At 41.1% G+C, this 16,471-nt stretch overlaps 1 protein-coding gene across 5 annotated transcripts; it reads left to right on the top strand.

Annotated features, from left to right (window-relative positions):
• Positions 1-5,354: 5,354 nt before the first annotated feature.
• On the top strand, positions 5,355-15,655 carry TMEM100 (transmembrane protein 100). Of its 5 annotated transcripts, none has more exons than XM_004331332.4 (4): positions 5,355-5,385; positions 5,679-5,759; positions 8,080-8,222; positions 9,705-15,655. In XM_004331332.4, the coding sequence occupies exon 4, from the start codon at positions 9,769-9,771 to the stop codon at positions 10,171-10,173; it is 405 nt and encodes a 134-aa protein (XP_004331380.1). In that variant the 5' UTR covers positions 5,355-5,385; positions 5,679-5,759; positions 8,080-8,222; positions 9,705-9,768; the 3' UTR covers positions 10,174-15,655. The 5 variants fall into 5 exon arrangements, 4 of the variants coding, with proteins under 4 accessions (XP_004331380.1, XP_073654570.1, XP_033702917.1 ...); XM_033847026.2 differs by lacking the exon at positions 5,355-5,385 and adding an exon at positions 7,834-7,935 and having other exon boundaries at positions 5,699-5,759; XM_073798469.1 differs by lacking the exon at positions 5,679-5,759 and having other exon boundaries at positions 5,367-5,385.
• The last annotated feature ends 816 nt before the right edge of the window (positions 15,656-16,471 follow it).

Genomic DNA, 16,471 nt, shown 5'->3' with positions numbered 1-16,471 from the left:
AGAGGTTCCACTGAGACCATCGAGCCCCTCAAATTGGAAGTCATCCAAAGATATCGATGGCAGATTTACTGACCAGGCTCAGTGGCCAGTTGGAGTTCAAAGTGGACTTGATGCCCTCTGTGTGCACGATGGAAGAAACATCGTGTTCTCATTCTGTGGCCATGCACTGTCTTGGGATCATTAGTTTTATCAAGTTTTACAAGTGCTTTTACAAAGACAATAATGCCCATTTCCTGTATAGTTTATTTAAGTAAACAAGGAGACAGCAAGGTACCATCTCCTTTGTGAAGCAAGACTTTAAAATTTTTATCTAAAGAAAGAAAGCAAGGGATCTGTTCTGCATTGTTCCATAAGATAAGTTCATAAGATAAATTGTTCTAGTTTGACCTCAGTTCAGCTGGGCAAATGGTTCCCTTTCCCACTACCCACCCACGTTGTGAGCACCAAAGACTTTTTAAGTGGATAAAAATATTTACAAACAGTTTCTTGAGCTGATCCTGTTCTCATCAATGGGTCACTACAGGCGTCCTGTGGGAAGGTGATTGCGTGTTTTTTCTGGCAAAATAACTTTTTCTAAACCCAAGTTTATTCTGGGGTGAGTGTAAACTCCTATGAGCAACAGAAAACATGCATATCATCTGAACACAGAAACAATAATGCATAGGGATAAAATTTGGAGTCAAACAGGCTTTGGTTCTAGTTGTGGGCTTCACCATCTTCTAAATGGTGACTTCCCCAAACAAGTCCCTAATCTCTTCATTTATATAATGGGACTGTCTGGCAGCTACCTCTTGGATTATTTGTGAGTATTAAATGAAATAATAAATCTATAAAAAGTATATAACACAAACTAAATGTTCAATAAATATTTGTTTATTATTAGGTACAGCCTCTTGTTGGGTCTACAGGGTACCCACCATCCAAAGAATACTGGAAAATGCAAATAATAATTGAGTAATTCAATTATAACTGAATAACTAATGTAATTAGCACTAAATAGCTGGACACTTTGAAATAATCCATTTGAAAAATGATCTGAGCTTTCAAGTTTACATCTGACTTCAATGTAGAGTCATCTTTTTACTTGTTCATTTATTTGGCAAAAACTTTCCTTATGTATATAATTACTAATACTATCCTTCAGGAACTTATGGGAGATTTTCCAGTCAACATGATCTTGGTAAACCCTAATGTGAAGGCTTGCTTACAATGCATGAGGCCCAAAACAGGACATTTCTAAAGAAATCCATAGTGGACTGGGACTGCCATTTTTTTTTAAAGCTTTAACTCACGGGGCAACATAAAATTAGCTCTTAATTCTAATAACAGACAAAGGCTGTTTCTCCAAATGTGAAGTGATTGGAACTCTCTATATGAACCCTTGGAGTAGTGATCAATGGGAGAATAAAACATTTTCATTCCCAGAAAACATCTTTGAGGTGCTTTTTTCATGCTAGACACTGTACAAAAAGAACTGCATACTTATGTTCTTGTTTTTGAGGAGTTTAAAGTTAAACTTTAAAATTGAATCAATATATTATTTGCATATAGTCAGTACATTTGAAGTCTCAAATCTGAATTCTTAAAATATTTATTTCTTGTTCCAGGCAGAAAGTTAGCAATCTCAAATCATGTATGTATATTGCATATGTATCTGCAATTTTGTGTGTTTGCATGAAATGAAGTGAATTATAAATTCAATCATAATTTTAGTGGAAAATTCATCTGTGAGACTATGACAGCATTATTTGGCAACTAAGACAATGCTTCACAAATTAGTAGTCAGGCAGTAATGCCACTTTCTCTAGCATTTGCCTCTCTGTTGGAGAAATGGATAGCTATGCTAACCAAACTAAGTGTATACCCTCCGCACCCTGCCCTCTATTTCTTCTGACAGTATCACCAAGTTATTAATTACTTAGGCTTAAAAACCTTACAAACCCCTCTCCCTTGGTAATTTTACCCTGTGAAATCCATTGCCAACTTTTATCAATTCTACCCATTGTAGTGACTCCCCACCTGTATGCATTTTCCATTATCAGGCCCCCAGCACTCTCATGTGGACAGTCACAAAGGTTCTCTAATTTGCACACTTTCTGGCTTCTCCATTTTGACTCCCCACCCCCAGCCCCCCACCCCCGGCCCTGTGCATCCCAACACTTTAATTCCAGGCTACTACTGACAAAGCACAGAGCCGACCATGCCATCCTATTCAAAACCCACACTGCTCTCAAAATAAAGTCCAAACTCAACCCTGAGGCAATGATCTCACCAGCAACCATTTCCAGTCTTATTTGGACTGCTCCCTGTCTGCCCCATGCTCTCTGAAATTCAGCCACACAGGCTACTCAAAGCTCTCTGCAGATTTGCACTTTTCTGAGCTACATTTATATATAGGCTCTTCCTTCCAACTAGAATCACCTTCTCTCCTTCCCTACCTACACTGTCAAGTACCAATCTACCATGAAGCTTTCCCTCCCACCTGGATCAGACTGGTTTCATCTTCCAGGGGTCTCCCATAGCAGTTTGGTATTCCCTCTAGCAGAAAGATTACCTGCGGCTTTCCTGTCCTAGACTGTAAGCTCCCTGAGAGCAGAAATCATGCTTTACTTACTGGTTTCTATATGCTCAACTAGAACATTCAACAAGTTCTTGGCACCCAAAAGGTGTGTAGTAAGTATCAGTGCACCCCAGGCAAGTTAAGGACTTAACGCTGCTGAGTTTTAGTTTCCTCACTAGTAAAATAAAAATACAAAGACCTGAGACAGGGGCTGTATATCAGTGGTGCATATTAGATGATTGATAAGCCTTATTGTGCTCTCTCCTCTTCAAACTGGTTGTATCATGTAGGTCGACTCAGAATGAAGCAACCTGGAGTTAGACCTGGGGATAGTGGCACCCTCTACACCCCCATTTCTTTCTCTAAAACATGGAGATAACAGAATCTACTTGTGGAAATAAACTCAACCTTCCTCTTACTTAAGCACAGAGCTTAAAATCTATGGTTTCAACTGAATATTTCATTATGTGGAGGAGGGCCAGACTTGTGAGCCCATCCCATGCCAGTCATTTCAAGACCAGAGCTACACAAATGGGAAATGGTGAATCAGGTCAGAAGGTATGTTCTGCTCTATGAATATGGAACAAGAGAAGCTAACTGACCCTTACAGAACATTGTAGATTATTAACTTTCAGAAAATTTTACTTGTTACAGGGTGGTTTCAAATCCCCAGGACCAGACTGATGTTGAAACCTAGAAATGTTGTGCTGATTTGGTGTGGATTGGGGTCACACGATGTTTGTGCACATCATTTTATGGACGAGTGACATTTGTCACCAGAGGCTAGGGGGAGATTGTTTCTGTAAAAAGGCATAGAAGGGCCCCATATTATCAGGGATCTAGAGGAGGGGCAAAGCGGGGAGGGTACTGTTGTCCCTCCCTTTCCTTTTCTGGAAAAGGCAAAAATGGTGGGCCTTACAAGCCCCTGAATACATGATCCAGAGCCCAGTAGGGGAAGCTGACCCAAGTGCTGTGCACTTGTCTTGGGAAAGCGTCAGTCCAATTTGCTATAACTCTTTACCTCTGAGCTTCCTCATCTTAGTCCTCCAAAAATATAATGTACACAAATACAAAGGATTGTGCCAGACACATGGGGATGTTATCATAGCTGTTTTAGTATATACTCAGATTTTGAAACAAGGAAATCAGCTCTTCTCATCCGAGGCCAGAATGACAATTAGTTCTTGATGAAGTGAAATATAGTTTATTCATCCTTCCCTAAGGTCCCACCATGTTATTTGATTGCAGCAATTCTGTTATTTTATGTTTATGCAATCTTTCATAGTGACTCAGAACAAAATGGGTAAGAGAATGGTGACCAGTGTGTACATCTAAAAGATGTGTTTTTCTTTCTATATCTGTGTGGATTTTATGAGTTTGAGGTACCTTAAAATTGACCAGCAAATAGTAAAATATATACTTATATCTGAGGCATACCCATTATTCCACTTGTTACTATCAGATCTCCCTATTTGATGTCCTAGACCTCAAAGAGAAGTGCTTTGGGGCAGGGGTAGGAGTAGAAATAATATGACCTGTTATCCAAAATGAAAACACAAGCACAGATCACTTTCCAAAATGTCCATGATTTCAGAGCTTAAATGCAGACACACCCTTAAAAGAAGCATTGGAAAGAAGAAAAATTGGCCAGCTTCCCAAATCTCACTGAATCCAACTGGACTGGGTGATGACGGAGATCAAAGGCATGTGGCGACTGGACAGAGAACTGGGAGGAACTGGCATCTTCAGGCCTGCTGAAAATTAGCCAAATGAACCACACCAAGCAAAAGCAAACTGAAAGTAAATATGGGAGAGTAATTGAATGCACATGGGGGTGCTCTTCACCAAATGAAAACTTTGTGTGTTCCCAAAGGAGAGATTTCCAGGTCTTCAACAGCATCGACCCACGGCAAAAACAAAATAGTACCCTTTCTAATTGAGAAACTGAATCCTTTTGGCTTCTACTGAAGGGACACAGGCAAAATCTCCTCTTGGTCATGGTACTCACGATTTTCCTTGTCCTCCTCCACTTCTATATCTCCCTTCCCTAAATAACTTTGTTTCTGGCTTGTTTCTAAGTAAAACGAGATTTTTTTTTAATTTGGGGGAATTTTCTCCAGAACAGCAAGTGTTCCTAATTCTGCTTTTTATGATGCCTTTGGTGGAAGTTTAGCTCAGTTGCTCAGAGCTGTGATTTTCCTGTGTACCACCATTTCCATGGTGCCTTGCACCCCTCTGATGAACAGCCCTGATAACACCTCTCCTCTGGCTTTAGGGACAGGGTTCACACAAGGAACCAAATGCCATTTCGCCATCAATGGATCTCTTCTTCCTTTACTCTTCTATTACTTGCTTGTTATGGTGAAAAAATTAATTTGCCTTTTCACTCCCCACTGCACATACTCTCCCAACCCCACACCCTCCTAGAAGTATAGAACAAGGATTGCAACTTCTTTTCTGCAGGTTCACAGTATTACAGAGAGATAGTATCAGAATGGGGGTTTGGATAGGGAAAACCTTGAAAATGGAAGCCCGAATGAGGATACAAAGAAAGAAAAACAAAGGAAGACACTCTTTCCAAATTTGGGTCCCTTTAAAAAAAAATACATGGATTCCATTTTCATAGAGGGAAATATGGAAGAAAATACAACAGCACTTAAGGAATTTCCTCTCATCAATTTTTCTCTGATCCCTTAATTGTGTTTAAGCCTTGGTGAGTACTTTGTTTACAGTCCCTAGCGTAGTGATTTGCATCACCGTCTCTGGCTAGCTGTTGGCCTGGCCGGGAGCTGGCAGCTGTGTCAGTCCAATTCTGGCTGGGAAAGGTAAGGATCTTTGCCTTGATTTTTGAAACTGGGAAAGAAACGTGGAATGTCTTTGGAGGGGTGGGGTGGGGTAGGAGGATGTAGATTTAATTCATGAATTAGAAGCTTTCTGAAAAGTTCTCCAAGCTTAAAGGAATCTCCTGGAGCCTTCTGTTTAAAAAGAACCAGAAAGATTTCCTCTCCCTTCTGAAAGAAGTCTTGCAGAAAGAAGGCTGGTTGCTTTGTGAATGAGATTTTGCATTTGCGGGCAGGTGTCTCTTAAGGCACTCTCAGGAATGTTTAATATCTTACAGGCGCAGAGAGGAGGGAGGAAAAATCATTCAAAGGCATCAGGCATTGATCACTAGGAATTCTTTGAATTTTAATTTGAAGAGGTAAGAATCATTTAAAACTGCAGGTGTTCTTGGGTATCTATTCTTTAGATATTTCTGCTTTATCCCAAAGCTTTCTACTTCTCTGTATTTATCAGTACAAACCATAAGTTGTCTACTAGCAATCTGAAGATGTGCATCTGTGTATCTGAGCAGATGTACATACTCTGAAGAAGAATTAGGGTGAATGTAACATCTGAAGCCTGAAAAGGCTGAGGAAAGCTTGGGTATTAGGAGCAATAACGACAGACCAACTCTGTTCCCAGCGCACAGATGCATTCACTATCCCTCAGTATAAGTTCAGCCAAGAAGTCACCATCAAAAAAAGGTGCCTCTGGCCTCTCTCTGGAAGGAGTTCAAATGATGTACCTTTGACTTTGACAATGGGGGAACATGGTCAACAGGAAAGGGTGATGATATTCAAAGCTTCAGTGGGGTTATTGGATTACGTTGGGGAGAAAACAGCCCTGCTAGAAAATAAAGAGGAATTGCCCCCGAAGGCCACAGTTCACAGTGGGAAGACTGCTGCTCTCATAAGGAGCTTCTCAAGAACCTCCAATTACGTGGCCCGTGGCTCCCAATATCCCTGTCCTCCCAGGGCATTGCTGGCAAGTGCTGAAATGCCGTAGTTCTAAGTACCCCTTCTCAAACACCAAGTGACAGCACTCCTCCTGGAGGATGAATGTGTCCCTTTACATCCCACATTTTTAAAGTCTGAAGATAGTCGTGGCCGAGGCCCTCCAGGTACTCATCAGCCGCAGCAGGCTGGGCTCCCCCGACTCAGCCAGGCCTCAGGAACTTTTCAACTTTATTTCTTTTTAATGAAGAAGCCCTTTCTCTGATTTCCATTCTGGTCCCTCTCCCTTTATGAGAAAATCACCAAGGTATGATTTCTAGACAAGGATGGAAAGAGTGGGCTATCGTAGAACAGAGACGAGATGCCTGAGAACATCCATGCCCTCCACCGGAAGTTAGAGAAATCTAACAACTCGAGAGAAAGAAGGAAAACAAATCTCTTTCAAGATTTAATTTATATTTGTAGTATTAGTTGTATCAATTAAAAAGATATTCAAACTTGTATGGATTAAAAATAGATGACGGATAACTTTTAGCTACAGAAGTATCGGGATGAACTTATAATAGTCATCCAGTATTATCTCATTTTTCCCTCCAGAAGACAATCTGGGGCTTTACAATTTTAAATAACTTATCTGCAAGAAAGTCTAGAGCTCTAAGTCCATTTGCAGACAGGGGGTGGGAAATAGACATTTATTGTTTGAGAGCGTGACATGTCAAGCCATATATGTTTGAATATTTAAAATACCTTGCTCCTTTAAGTGGGTCAAGGATCTGCAGATTGATACCAGCCAGGAGCTTGCTACAGACCTATTAAATCAATCTACATTTAGCAAGCTCCTTACGTAATTTGTGTGCTCCTTAAAGCCTAGAGTTCAAACCAAGGGTTTCTCTCTGTGTGAACTTTGTCAGATTACTTAACCTCTCTGAGCCTCATTTATAAACTATCTATAAGCTCATTTGTAAACTAGTGAGAAGTCATGTTAATGCATGCACCTTGCAGGTGCTCTATAATGACAGTGATGGTAATGATGATTTCAGCATTGCCGAAGTTACTCACTTCCTAGCACAAGTAGTAATCATGTTTAAATCAAAATGACTGTTTTCCCCCCTTAGTCACAAACATTTGTATGTCCCACCCTTGTTCCTAAATGAATTAATATCAAATAAGGGGGGGGGGTTAAGCTTCAGATGAACAGCACACATATATGAAGAAAGAATATTCGGGAAACCTGGGAACATAGATTTTTGCTGGCTTAGAGGCTGGATTCAGCTGCTCGATGACTTCACAGCTGTTCCTCCCGCCCTAAAAGTGTCTATCCCTTCGGCTCTGTCCCCTCAGCTGGGTCTGCAACGCTGACTCTGGGATTTTCTTGTGAAAATGCCTGCTGGGCGGGAGGAAGATCTGGAGGTTGGCTGGGGAAAAAATGAGTAATGCAAAGCAGTGCGCTCAGTAAATGCTGCAAGAGAAATAAAAGTAAAAGCTGCCTCCTGTCTCTAGGGACTCTAGAATGATTCTGACTTATCATGTCACTGAGCAGAGCTGGGGGAAACCAAAACTCGGAATCTGCTGGCAAGGAAAAGAACGAAGAAAAAAAAAATGGTAGGGAGGGGCAATCCGGCGGGGGAGGAAATAAAAAGAGAGAGAGGGAAAGACAAGCGTCATTTAGGAAGAGGTAGAGTAAAAGAAAGAGCTCCAGGATCTAAAACCTACCATATAGTATTTTGTATCTTTTCTTTTCCCCAGAGGAGATCCCTGTCCTGTCACTTTATTGACAGACGTGCTGTTACAGGCTGTCTTCCCAGAGGTCGCAGAAGAAGCTCAGACGCTGCTGTTCCTTCCCTCCCAAGTCCAGTGGTCTCCCTGGTAATGGATTGCTTCTCTCTGAGGTACGGGTCAGTGTAAGTCTTTGGGGGATGGAGCTTCATTTTCAGGTTAGCTGAAGTCTCAGCTTTGGGGTGAAGATTCTTTTTCTTTCAGACAGAATCTCAAATATCCTTTTACTGGCCTAGCCAGTATTTAAGGTATCATTGAACAGCAGTGATTAATTTGGTGATTAAAAATCCCATGCAAATAGGCAGCTCTAACTTTTAGTTCATTGCACAAGGAGTGATATTTTTGACCTCCCAGAGCAAGGAAGAAACTGTGAGGTTTGATTTGCTGTTGAATTAGTTTTCAGTGGGTGCTTAATATGATCAAAGTATTCATCTCACTGAAATCATCTCCAGTATCTTCCTTTAAATGCTTTCAGTAACTATAACTGCTCAACCCTTTAGCTGCTGGATCACTTCTCGAGGGTAAAGGAGAATGACTTACCATGTCTGAGCAAGAGAAGAGTGTTCACTGATTTCTCATAGATGGCGTTTCAACCAGAGGCTTTTGATCGAGAGTCTCAGATTTCACCCTGAAATGTTCAGGTTCAAAATATTTAGAAAGATACAGCGCAGCAAGTTTTTGTACACAGCAGCGTGGGGTAAAAATGAACTTGTAAATCTTTATGCTTATCTAGTATGCTTTTTTTTTAAAACATGTGGTACATACAATATCAAAATTCCTTGTTGAGTTTAATGGAAAATTTGTGAATTGACAGCTAATTATCATAATAATTGATCTCTTTAACATAAAAAAGCACAAAATTCTGTCCAAAAAGCTGTTGAATTATTTTTCTTATTTTTCCCTTTTCAAATGGATCAGAGGATATTGCCGCATTTTAGCTCACAAATCCTAGCCTTATTGTCCCTGAATTTTTGCCCAACTGCACCCCCATCATGGACCCAGGATGCATGTTTCGCTGTATTTAATAGTCACAACAATAAAGACTTGTTAACTGTCAGTTGATGTAGAAGAACATCATTTGTACGCTGATTGCTGGTCTTGACGTTGCTTTGGTGCACAGCTAATGGGCAATAGTTTGGAAAGAGTGCATGTTATGCCCGGAAACGCCGGCAGAGTCTAGGTTGCTGTGAGTGTGGAAGGGACTGTGTGAAGTGTTGTTTATAACGTGTTCTCCTCTTGAATGAGGCTGTTTTGGGATTAAGATTGAGGCTTCTCTGTGTGTTTAGAGGAAAGAAAAGCAATAGACAAAGCAGAAAAGCTTGTAAAACATTTGCAGACCTCCAGAGTGTATTAAGCACTGTAAAGTGCTTCCTGCTTTTTATATCTTCCCTTTCTTTATGGTTCTCTGCTTTATCTTGTTTTCTTCTCAATGCAAAGAGAATGCAAACAATTAGGAAAAAAATATATTAAAGTTGATTTTCACATGCATCCATGCCTCCTAGAAAAGAACACAGTGGTCTTTCCCCCAGCTCTTTACTCCTACTTGTGAGGCTTACTCTGATGCATTCAACTGGAATCTCCTGTCTTCTCCACAGCTTCCACCCTGGTGAGACCGCCCAGGTCTAGTCTGTGAACTCAGCTAGGAGACATACTGTAAAAATGACCGAAGAGCCCATAAAGGAGATCCTGGGAACCCCGAAGTCTCCCAAGCCAGTGGCAATGGAGAAGAGCTCCAATGGTGAAGTCATGGTCACCATGGTCCCCCTGGTCAATGAGATTCAGCTGACAGCCGCCACGGGGGGCGCTGAGCTCTCCTGTTACCGCTGCATCATCCCTTTCGCCGTGGTGGTCCTCATCGCTGGGATAGCGGTCACTGCCGTGGCTTACAGCTTCAATTCCCATGGCTCCATCATCTCCATCTTAGGTCTAGTCCTTCTATCATTGGGACTTTTTTTGTTAGCCTCCAGCGCCCTGTGCTGGAAGGTGAGACAGAGAAGCAAGAAAGCCAAGAGGCGGGAGAGTCAGACGACTCTCGTGGCAAATCAGAGAAGCTTGTTTGCTTAGGACTGAATGAGACCAAACGGGATGTGTGGTCTGAAGGACCTGCTCTCACTTCATCCGCCAATGCACCCAGGACTGGTGTGGGAGAGGATGGACTTGGCATTGCCGCAGACCAGAGGCATGGGGGTGGCCTGAGGGTGGAGGATGGATGGGGTTCTCCTCTGTGAGCAATGACTTGTGTCTTTGATGACAAACTTAATTCTAAGGGCTGTTTCTAAGACTGAAAAATCAGTGTTTCCTCTACATTAAACATTTTAGGGGTCATGGGAGGTGTGCGGCATTAGACAAAATTTGGTTCACCTTGGAAAGTAGGCAAGAGAAGATGAGTTCTGGCACACCAGCAACCTGCCTCCAAAAGAGATAACCCATGCTATTAAGATGTTATATCATAAAAATGTTCTGCTGAGAGTCTAAACTGCCTTGAACTTTGCATACTCCTGTGAAATTCTGTGATCATTTTTTTCCAAAAAGTTGATTCTCTAGCATCTGTTTTATTTTTCACTTTCAGTAACTCATCACTGGTGGTACTTTTCTTGAAGAATAAACTAATATTTTTTTTATGTTTTAACATTGGACAGTTTTTAGATGATCGTAATGCTGTGTCAGAAGTTTAAAAAAAAAAGGTAAAATGTGTAGCTACTCGATGACATGTGGGGATAAATTAATATTAAAATAATCCAATATAGCACTTTTGATGATTTTTATATTAAAGTTTAATGTACATTTTATTCAAAATAATAAATACTCATTGCTGCTGAAACTTCTTAAATGGTTATTTCCATTGTAGTTACTGTTACTGCAGTTCCAGATTGCCCATCTTTCCTTGCCTTATCAGCAACAACATCTCAATTGTATTTCTCTCAAATGGGCATGTTGCTTCTTCCTAACTTAACTAAAAGATTTTTATTTTTTATCACATCATTTTTTTTCACGACTTCTGAAGAGTAATATGAATTATGTTTATTCTAAAAGATTTATATGCCATTATAATTAGGAAATCAATGCCTTGGGTCAGGAATTTTACAATGTGTTGTTAAATGTGTGTTACATATTTATCAGATCAGTTGTTAAATATTTGCTGAACATATTTTTGAGCAGCAGCTACATACCAGGCATTGTGTAGATTCTCAGGCTGCTTAACTGACTTAGCAATAATACAATGCAAATAACGTTACTGCTTGAATTCTGTGAATATTGAGCAGCTAGGACTCTACGCCATAACTCTAGCCAGAAATATCCCCAGTTCATGTCGTTTAAACCATATTAAACTAGAGAGGAAAGATAGGCACAAAGCCTTTCCTAAACCTTGGAAAAACAAAGCAAAACAAAACAAGCCTAGCATAGCACTTTCGATGAAAGGCATTCTATCAAGGACTTCAATTAAATGTGGCAGGAGCCCTCTGGCACCGACTGCTCCCTGGTGCTCAGGTGGTTTTGTCAAGGGGAGACACCTTGATGACCTAGTTTCTCCTGGCTTTGAAGGTCAGATGGTGAAAGTCTGGAGTTGTTGAATACAATCATCTTGAACACATGCAGGTGAACACTCCTCTGGACCAAATGCAAGTGTATGGCATTGTGTTTATGACAGTGGGAGGGATACTGTATTTTGACATGCTTTTTTTTTTTTTTTTTTGCTCAAAGATATCCAAAAGCTCCCCACTGTTGATGAAGAAATTTCTCAAGTGAGTATTCAAGATCCTGCTCTGTATGCTCCAAACAAATGTATCCAGCTTTCATTCTTATTCCAACCCCAAAACTCATGAGGTAGCCAGACCAGATGATTCCCCATTCCCGGATTAGGCTTCAATTTTCCTGCCTCCATGGACGTTCAAACTTCTGTTCTCCCTCCATCCTTATGCCATCCTTTCCCCCTCCAACTCAGACATATCCAGATCCTGCTTCTCATTAGAGCCCCAGCTTAAGTGCAACCTCTTCCCAGAGGTTCCCATTTATCTGAAAGGAATTGCTCCTTCAAGAGTCTCTACCTATTTACTCTCTGATGGCAACTTTCATTTTCTACCACGTGAGTACCATAAATGTTTTATCTTCTTCCAAAACTCCTTAGAAGTGCATAACGTGTCATATAATTTTAAACCCCTAATAAAATGTCCTGCACAGATTAGGTACTCAGTAAGTGTTTGCCTAAATGAACGAAAGAATAAAAATCAGAAAGTGTTGAGTGTTTGATCCAGAATTACAGTTTGTTTTAATCCCGTAAAACAAAGTTCTTTAGTTCTCACCTCTCCCAAAATAGGTCATCCTACCCCACCCTGCCTCTACTGGAAGCACCAGGTCCAGGTGAGTATTTACTACCTTTGTATAATATTTCTCTAGCCACGCCTGCCCTTCCAACTGCTTGAAAAGTAAACGTGTGAATTATTTCAGGCCACCAGGGGGCCTCATGCTGCTTCCTGAGAGTCCCAAAAGAAACCCCATGGAATGACTTAAATTGTAAAGACTGAAATAGGATCATACCGGAAATAGAGATATCTCTCCTATATGTGAGGAGTTAGAGAAGATACTCCACTGAGGCCACCCCTACCCTCTTCCCTAAGCCACTTTGCAATGGCTAATTCTGGGTTTTTCTAGTAAATACAGGAAGGTCTTGCCCTGCTGAGGGAGCCTCCAGTCACATTAAAAAGGTATACACACCTGCAGAGCTGTAAGGCACAGAGATAGTCCTATGTACTGTGGCTCCCAACTCCCACAAGGAGAATAAACCCAAACTTGAATCATGATATCACAATTATCTCATAACATACGTCTTTAATGGTCAAGGTTTGTCTTTACAAATGGTTTGATGATCTAGTGATAAGCAGGTGTTAAATGCATGCATAAGCATGATGCAGGCATATATGTATTGAAAAGATAACCTGGCCCTACCCTGGAGGATCAGAAACCAGTTATCACCTGGAAGGATTTTCCCTAAACCTCATACATCCTAGAATGCACAGGAATAACTTTTAACCCCATCCTGGGCAGCAAGTCTCTGCCCAGGTGAGAAACACAGCCATCTAGCGAACTCTGCTCTCCCCACCTCACTATCACGGTTGATCTAGGAAACCTTGCCTAGAGAAGATGGCAAGGTCAGATGAATCACGCAGGTGGCTGAGGCCAGATAAGCTCAGGAGAGCCAGATCACAAATCCTCAGACCTACCTCTCTGTTCCACGACCACCACTAGACAGACAGACAGACAGAGACAGAGACAGAGATCCTGGTTTGTACCGTGTTATGGTTTTGAACTTGGAAGATCTGGTTATGAATCCCAACTCTCCTGTTAAACTAGTCAGGTGATCTTGAGAAGTTAAGCCTCACCTTTAAAATAAGCTTAGCTTTAAAGAAATGATTTAAATTGTGTCATCTATAAAGCACTACACTCTTGCAAAATTGTTATTTTTCTATCTAATGTTGACCTCAGCTTCTTTCTGTACTTATTGTCCCAACACGCCATCAAGCATCGAGCAGCCCCCTCTTTTGGTTAAATGGCTTTAATTAGTCACTTGTTTAACCTTGACATTATCCATGAAGGCTCTCTAGACCAAAATAATCTGGGGAAAACACCTGTTCCAAATATGAATATTAACTTACATTTTCTTAATATTGTTATAATTTTTGGTGCTTTCACATACATTGGAGTCATTGTAAAGGTATATTTAATACAGAAATTCAATTATGTGTCTTTAATAAAAAGGAGATCAGGAGAGTGAGAAACCCCCACACACACCTCTCCTCCTCCCATCCCCATTCCAGCCAATCTCATCCGAGTCTTCCCCACAGAAAGGAAGACCAGAGCAGGAATCTAAAGAGAAGCAAAAAAAGTAAATTCCTTGTTCCTGGTTTTTGAGCCTCAAGGGCATCTTACTGATTTAAGGCTTATCTAAGTAATTTTCAAATGTAATTTGTTTACACTCGATTTTTTACATTACTCTTTGACCCTGTATATGATGGGGCTCAAATATATCTGATATTACTCAATATTCTCCACCACACTTTGAGGTTATAAGTGCATGTCCACCCTACTCTCAGGTAAGCAAACTATAGTTCCGAGAGGGTAAGTGGTTTATCCAGTCAAGGTTTCACAGCTGGTGAGGCCTTGAGTCAGACCAATTTGCTGACCAGAGATTATATTTATTGCAGGTTTATGCTTAGCTGTGACAGATATCATTTCCAGAATGATAGGAAAAGGAGACCAAAAAGGTGTTCTAATACCTATTTTCAGAAAACTCTTTTTAAAGTATAATATACATAGAGAAAAACGTATAGCTGAATGAATTTCTCACACACACACACATACACACAAACCTGTGGAAACAGATGAAAAAAACAAATATTGCTGGTCCCTCAAAAGCCCCCCTTGAATCCGTTTCCAGTCATTATTTCTCCAGGAGGATATCTTCACTCTAACACATGAGTAGTCTTGCCTGATTTTTAACCTTATATAAATGGAATTGTGGAGTGTGTACTCTTTGTGCCTGGCTTCTGTGCAATATTATGTTTATGAGGTACGTCCATATTGTTACATGTCATTATAAAGTGTTTATTCTCATCTCTGTGTAGAATTCCACTGTATGAATACACCATCATTTATTTATCCTTTCTGCTTTTGATAGGCATTTGGATAGTTTCTAACTATTAAAAATAGTACTTGTGGTAGCCAGGCTCCCAGAGGCCCCCCAAAATAACTGCCTCCTGATATTCACATACCTCCTACATTGTCTCAGGTTGCTTTGTGTGGCCGATGGCAGAAGTGATGATATGTCACTTTTTTTGCGGTACGCAGGCCTCTCACTGTTGTGGCCCCTCCCATTGCGGAGCACAGGCTCCGGATGCGCAGGCTCAGCGGCCATGGCTCACGGGCCCAGCCGCTCCGTGGCATGTGGGATTTTTGCGGACCGGGGCACGAACCCGTGTCCCCTGCATCGGCAGGCGGACTCTCAACCACTGCACCACCAGGGAAGCCCTGGTATGTCACTTCTAAGACTGGGCTATAAAGACACTGAGACTTTCACCTCGGTGCCTCTCTCTCCCTCCTTTCTTTGGGGGAAGCCGTCTGCCATGTTGTGGGGACACTCAGGCCACCATGGAGCGGCCCATGTGGGGAGGCACAGAGACCTCCAGCTAACGGCTAGAGAAGAGCTGAGACCTGCCAGCAACTACCTGAATGAACTTGAAGGTGGATCTGTGTCCCCAGAAGACAGCTTGACCAAAACCTCATGAGAGACCCTCAACCAGGGCTGCATTACGTGATTATATGACTTTAGCGGTATCTTGGCACTCGTGTCTCATGGGCCCTTTCCTCCACTAAGAAAAAAAAAAAAAAAAAGATGATTTTCATTTATTGCAAGAAGGAATTTGTACTGACAAGCACTGTGAGCTACAGGCACTGCACGAACTGTGCCTAATGGGTGAATTGGCCCTTCATCCAGCTAAGCCGAAAATTCCTGACCCACAGAAACTGAGATAATAAATGTTTGTTGTTATAAGTTGCTAAGTTTTGGAATAATTTGTTATTCAGCAAGGGATAACTAATATTGTGCTATTATGAAATTTCTTCTACATGATTTTTAGTTTACATACTTACACATCTCCTAGGTTGAGAAAGACCTAGGAGTGGAATCCCTGAATTAAATAAAGGATGGGTAATGTGTTCAGCTTTACTGCCAGTTTTCAAAAATGTTTGAATCAATTTATTCTCCTACCAGCACCATAAGAGAGTTCTGGATGCATAACGTCTCGATCAATTTTTCTCATTTTCCATCTTTTCCATTTTAGTCATTCCAGTGGTTATAACATTCACTTTTAAGTATATATTTCAGAAAGGCGATGCCCCACCAGAAACTGGGACATGATAGGGCAGAGCAGGCTAGAAAATGGGAGATTAGAGTGGAAACATAAGATTTAGATTTGGGCTTTGAAAAAGCAAAGCAGCAAGAAATAAATTCTTAGGGAAGTGCTCTGAGACCAGGAGCTCCCAGGCTAGACACTGGGAGTTTAACTCATAATGTGAACAACAGCATTTACCAAGCACTTACTATACTCTAAACATTACTGTCTGAGATTTGTTTGAATGGATGCTCTCACTTGATGAAGTAGATCCTAATATTATCTGTATTTTACAGATGAGGAAACTGAGAGGCAGATTAAGCCAAGTAATTGAGATCCCACAGCTAGTAGAGTAGGGTCTACTACTTAATTGGAATGCCTGTACTCCCAGGTACATGGTAACCTTTCAATACCTGATACTTGAACAAACATCCCAGCAGAAGCTGAGCAACACAGGGTCAAGAGTCTAAGCTAAC

The sequence above is a fragment of the Tursiops truncatus genome, chromosome 20 (assembly GCF_011762595.2).
Source record: "Tursiops truncatus isolate mTurTru1 chromosome 20, mTurTru1.mat.Y, whole genome shotgun sequence".
NCBI classification, from domain to species: domain Eukaryota; kingdom Metazoa; phylum Chordata; class Mammalia; order Artiodactyla; family Delphinidae; genus Tursiops; species Tursiops truncatus.
This window is presented reverse-complemented; position numbering and strand designations above follow the sequence as displayed.